Here is a 6,022-nt window from a genome sequence, read left to right as displayed (position 1 = left end):
GATAAATGTTGTCAAGACGATCTTTTCAGTCATACCAACACAAAACAATGTTTGGTCATATTTATTTTGGAATCAATTGTTTTAGTTAAAACATGTGTCTATAATGGAAGTCAATAGAGATATGCAGTGTTTTATACGTGAACCTCCCATTCACAACACAGACTTTTAGCACCATTTTGTCACCATGAATTATTGACATATACTAGGCTCTAATACATTTTGCTCAAGTTTTCTAGAAAATAAGCATCTTAAATACAAAGTTAATACATTTAAGAGTAGAAGTAGATGAAGACCTGCGAGTTTTGAAAGTAGAAACTATTTTAATCTGTGGATTTTAAGGTGACCAGAATGTAAAACATCTTTGTTACCAACAGGGTTTGGATCATCCCTGAGAAAATGGAAGCTACAGTCCCATAAATAAGAGAAGGTGAATCTTCCATGGTCACACAGGCTAGTTTATGAGTTCAAAATAACTACAAATTCTATTCATTACATGCAAGGATATATTGAATTAAGTGTATAGTTCCTAGATTTTGAATCCTGTTCATTGACAATGGCATTAAACCTTTCTCATTCTGGTATATTTGAATCATGAACACTTATTGCTTCGAGGTGTAAAAATTACACAAACCTTATGCATTGCTCATTTGCATCAATTATACTTAAGCACAGGTTATTCCCATTTTAGGTTATTCCCTTATTGTAAAAACAAGCGTGCGAGTATGAGTTAGCTGCGCTCAGATAAAATGGTAACAACAGACCATTGTACTGCAGTTACCTAGCAACGTGAGGCTGAGTGAAAATGGAGGAGTGATGCTGCAGCGTTTTATGAATGAAACTGGGGGCAAAGCCAGAGGAGGGAGAAAGACGAGTGGGCCTGGGCACGCACATGTGCTACTGTGCTACTGCAGAAGAGGAAACACAAAGATGCACAGATAACAGCTTTTATTAAATCATGCACAGATAAAGAGTTGGGGTAGATACAAAACAAAGTAGGCTTTAAACCTTGAAGATACACAAAAGCACTATTAAAAGAAAATATATTTACAGTAATTGTACACACCCCACACTCTGCATCTACTTGCTTGATGGATATAATGGTATTCCTTGTACAAGATTTGAAAACATACGTCATTAGTGCCGATGAGGTGGTTTACAGTAGAGTGCTCGGGGATTTGTGACTGGAGGAAGTTTCCAAGTCAACCGTTTCCAAAATCTTTAGGCAATTCAGTTCCAAATGCTTTCGTTTGACTGTTGGTCCACTTCATTATTAGACTTTAAGCCATTTTAAATCTACTGCCTGGAGTGAAATGAAAGCATATTTTCAAGTTGTAGCCCGTTTAAATTTAGGTTTAAATGCATGTTTGGCGTTCAGGCAAAGAATAGCAAGCGGTTGAGTCCGTTTTCAGATTCTGGGATGTTACATGCAGTCCATAGAGTTGTCTGGCATCAGTCCCAATGTGGGCATCTTTCCTGGTGCACACGACGGTGGGAGCATGCAGTTTGTGTTTGGAGACGGGTCCACGTTTTCGCTGTCCTCCATCTTGTCTGCCGAACCGTCCCAGTTGATGTGGAAGCGAGTCACACGAGGATTTGAGGCCAAAATATTCCGCTGGAGCTGGAGACAGAAAAGAGTTCATCAAAATACAAAACCCACCCATCCCCCACACTCTTGGTCACATCAATGCACCGATAAAGTTAGGCTGAAATAAAAATATGACCTATACTAATCAGAATTGACCATTTCTTTGTAATTCAATTTTATTTTTTCAGATTTTCCATTAAAAACTTGCTGTAAAGGCTCTTTTTGTATTTGAGACTGTATAGTCCACATAACAATGATTGTAAGAAGACTTTTTTTTACAGCAATCTAGTCATGATTGGTCAATTACTCAATGCAGTCACATTAAAATAGTAGCTTACCATCACTAGGGAGGCGTGGAGTGAATTAATGCAGAATCCAGCAAAATTGTATTATTATTTTTTAAAAGGACTAAGAATATTATTTAGTTTAACCCTTCCTCAAAATACAGACTAGGAAAAAACAATTTGTTGCTTAAAAGTAAAATGTGGATTCCAGTCATATAGATTTTAAGTGTGTTCCAAACGTTTTACCTGGGTGTAATCTGGTTTAAGAGGTGGATTTTCTCTCAGTTCGATGTCAGTGTATTCATTATTCACATAGTAACCAATACGAATAAATTCTTGTCCACAGTATGTGCATGTAATAAGAGCAACAGTAACTCCAACAGCGTCAGACTCTGGGATGAGCCCAGTGTTGGGTGCATCAGCCTAGAACACACACACACAAAAGAGATCAGAGCAACACAAGGCAGTGGCAGAGCTAAAGCTAATCATGATGATGATCAGACATTCAACAAAAGAAATGTCTCATGATTGGTCATTCAGATATTCAATATTCGCATCACACTTTGCAACGTTCAGCAACGACGGCAAAGGGAAAAACACTAGACAACAGCACATAGGAAAGTATTGCACAACTGGAGTAAATGCCAAAATACTGAAAACATGCGCTGAGTGGTGGAATGTTAATATAAATGCAAGGTAACCTCATCTGAAGTAATACTTATCGCCAATGTGTGACAACAGACACTGTTGAGAAAAGCCCACCAAAGTAGGACTGCCACAGTGCATTACATTCCTGCAGGTATTCAGACTACACTACAGACTTTAATTTGAATATCAGCAGTAGAAACATAATCACTAGTCTCCACTTTTGCACGGTTTATTTCAGCTGTATTTGTACGCAAACTAAACTGAGCCAATTTAGCCACGGTTTCTGCAGTCAACAACCTGAATCCGGATGATGATTCCCACGATGGGGCTTTTCACCTCCTACAAGTGTGAGCAATTGAAATAAGACGCATCCAAAAGACTTCAGGAGAATAGAATATGCATCAGTACAAAGGCAGTTTGGTCATCTCTTGCCTCATAACAGTTCCAAGTGTTTAATCTGTTGTTGTGCATTTGACAATGTTCAAATCTAAGATAGAAACAGTTTTGCTTAGCTGTGAATGTGACTGAAAGGATTTTATTTGCACTCTTCTCTTTCATGTCTTAAACTGTTTAGTTGTTTCCTGTGTGAAGCACTTTGAATTGTCTTGTGTCCAAATTGTGCTCTACAAATAAAACTTGCCTTGCACTTTGAGAAATTAATTCAACTTTACTCTTCATAAAAACAGCGCCTGGCGTTGCTAAGCAAAATTAGTCACTTGACCTACTCCAAAACGTCACACTGTGTGGGATGATCCTCACCCATGCTCACGTCAGTGGCATACCTGAAACACAAACATGTGTCGCCCTGCGGGCACTGGGCCCACCAGGACAGAGTCCAGCACTTGGTCGTACTCCTCACTCTCCGCTGATCCAACATAGATGATCTTCCACTCCAGATCTGTCAACACAGGCACGAAATGTTAGTGTCGGTCACAAAAGTTTGAAAATATCAGGTTAATCTGAAGGCGTCAACATCCAGTGGTTCAAACCAGTCAGAAGCGCAGTCTGCGTTAGAGGCGTGTCAGCCTCACAAGCGCATTTTTAAATGTTAATAAAAACAGCAGCAAACTTGAAGGACATACTGTCCCATTTAAGTTAATTTGTCTCAAGCTTAGTTTAGAGAGTCACACTTGGCCCCGTGAACAGCACAGGTAGTTAGAGTTAGGTAGTTAGCGCTCATAGTTAGAGATAACTTCACATAATACCAGATCCATGCATAAAACCCACCTTCAGGTAGATCCTCCATGCACTCAAACGTGATCTCAAACTGAAAGGGATTTCCAAATGGGCTTGGGTTGTCCAGCACCGCCACGTTCAGCACTTGTACTTTAGCCATTTCTCGACGCGCTTCACAGTTAAACCAGTTTGTAAACAAGTTGTTAAACCAGCGTTATGTTAAGCACAATGGCATCTAGGAAAAAAACTTCAAAAGTCCGTCTAAATCGTACACTTTTCGCGTGTCCTCTACAGTGGCCAGTGACACAATACGAACATTCGCGGTTTATTTAAACCGGAAACACGTCATCATAAGGGACTCTTCAAGGGCAGACTTCCGCGACTTCGAGCTCACCTCTGCCACCTAGTGGCTATATGTTGTAAAGACCTACTTCTAATGTTCGGGTTTGATTATGGTTATGACATAGCACACGTTTTTTATAGATATTTAACATTAAATTTTACTGACTGCATTTACATTGTTGATTCATATTTTTCTCTCTTTTGGGTTGGTCCTTCTGTAGTGATGGTGTAGCTCTTGTTTATTTTTTTTATCATTATTGTAACTGTACCAGCATTAGCTGTAGTTTAGCTCCTTTCCAACTGTAGTCCCAGGCAAGGTGTAAAAGTGCAGCAATTTACAAAACATACATTTACATTATATACAGTTCAATTAGGATTAGTAGAGAAATGTAAGATGATTAGGTGTCCATATAAAAACTGATTACTGGGTGAAACATATAACACGGGACAACAATAACATGGGACAATCATGCCATGGGACAAGCCTGACACTAGACCAGAGTGAGTCTGCGTACATGAGCCGCAAAGGAAAATTACATTTTTAAAACTATGGTCACAGGTTTGATTTCAACATTATTTATGAGTTTTGTGTGTATTAGTATAGCTCATTTGCAATGGTATTGTGTTCCAAAACTGTACTGCTTGTACTGAAAAATCACTTGAACAGAAAGCACTTTTTTGGTCAAAGTGACTAGATTATTTGATTATTTGAAGTAGCAGATCTGGTGTGTCTGCTACTTCGACTAAAGAAATTTGAAAGTGGTGGTGGGACAAGCCCATGCAGGATTTTAAAAACCAGGTTGGCATCATGGACATTTCCAGGTTTTCCCAATTTAACAGTTTTTATCAAATTACTACAACGATTATGACGAAAAGAAGAAGGTTTCATAAGCTTGTTTGTCAGAATGGATTGGCTTTTGTGTGTCTTACAGCTCTGTGACCAGCTGGCAACACAATAGGTTAGATGTGACATTATCGTTGCATTGAAAAATAGTTTGGCAGCTTCTTGGTACATTTGTACGTATCACATCCAGAACACACAGACGGCAAAACATTGATGTAAAAGCTGAATAAGAGAGGCCCCAGGATTGACCCCTGGGGCACACCAACATTATATGCCAGATGGGATGACTGACTGCTTGTTTTCTGTGTTTTAAAAATGACTTAATCAGTTTACACTATTGTGTGAGAAGTTGAACAGTGACAATTTTGAGATTATAACATTATGACTGATGGCGTTGAAGGCCTTTTTAAGTACAAGAAAACAGCAAAACAGCACCAACTACACCCCCTTTGTTTAGTTTGGATTCAACACATTCAATAAAGAAACAAGTTGCAGTGTTGGTGGAATGATTGGCTCTAAATCCAAACTGCATGAGGTGTAGTTTGTGTGGTGAGTTGTTAAGATGGGCCTCTGGTCTACTACACATCCCAATTTTTGGCATCATCGGCAAATGCTGATAGGTCTTTAGTTTGTGACCTTGTTCGCATTCACTGGTCTCCACATTTGAGGGCATAAGGATTGTCTTAAAAATGCATTTATCATTATAGTTATTGGACCTGTAAGTGTCTCTTTGTGTGTCTAACAATATTGAGTCCAGCCCATATGCATCCCTTGATTTTGAGTTGACCTTATTATTGGTTGGGAGACTTCATTCAAAGAGAATATAGGTTCATATATATTTAATGGCACAATATTTAATTACTCTATGGGTGGGCTACGTGTTAAATTTTTAGCTCTAGTTAATACGGATTTAGACCTGGTGTTGTCCTTTTGTAGATCTGGCTGTCCTTGTAAGGATAAGTACTTTCTTGGGTGGTAATGTGAGCTGGTCTTTATTATAAAAGCCCTACTACATTCATTTCAGATTGTTGGTGTTTGATTTGATTTACCTTATTTTAATTTTTAAAAAGGTTTCACGCAAAAAATACCATTGTATAACATTGTAATAGAATTATTATTATTTTTTGTCTTTTTTTTTTTATA

General features: G+C 38.4%; 1 protein-coding gene across 1 annotated transcript; it reads right to left on the bottom strand.

Moving 5' to 3' along the window:
• Positions 1-928: 928 nt before the first annotated feature.
• On the bottom strand, positions 929-3,982 carry LOC140377005 (histone chaperone asf1b-B-like). The gene is made up of 4 exons (XM_072462254.1): positions 3,745-3,982; positions 3,300-3,415; positions 2,116-2,292; positions 929-1,618 (listed from the first exon to the last, which is right to left on the bottom strand). The coding sequence occupies exons 1-4, from the start codon at positions 3,851-3,853 to the stop codon at positions 1,421-1,423; spliced, it is 600 nt and encodes a 199-aa protein (XP_072318355.1). The 5' UTR covers positions 3,854-3,982; the 3' UTR covers positions 929-1,420.
• Positions 3,983-6,022: the final 2,040 nt, after the last annotated feature.

The sequence above is a fragment of the Eucyclogobius newberryi genome, unplaced genomic scaffold (genome assembly GCF_026437365.1).
Source record: "Eucyclogobius newberryi isolate DKJ021-1_F unplaced genomic scaffold, fEucNew1.0.hap1 SCAF_4, whole genome shotgun sequence".
NCBI lineage: Eukaryota > Metazoa > Chordata > Actinopteri > Gobiiformes > Gobiidae > Eucyclogobius > Eucyclogobius newberryi.
The sequence above is the reverse complement of the archived record's forward strand: the minus strand, read 5'-3'. Positions and strand labels throughout refer to the sequence as shown.

Coding starts and splice junctions, on each gene's coding strand:
- LOC140377005 (XM_072462254.1), bottom strand. CDS start 3,853: ATGGCTAAAGTACAAGTGCTGAACGTGGCGGTGCTGGACAACCCAAGC. Junction 2,293..3,299: donor GACACATGTTTGTGTTTCAG/GTATGCCACTGA, acceptor TGTGTGTTCTAG/GCTGATGCACCCAACACTGG. Junction 1,619..2,115: donor TTAAACCAGATTACACCCAG/GTAAAACGTTTG, acceptor TTCTGTCTCCAG/CTCCAGCGGAATATTTTGGC.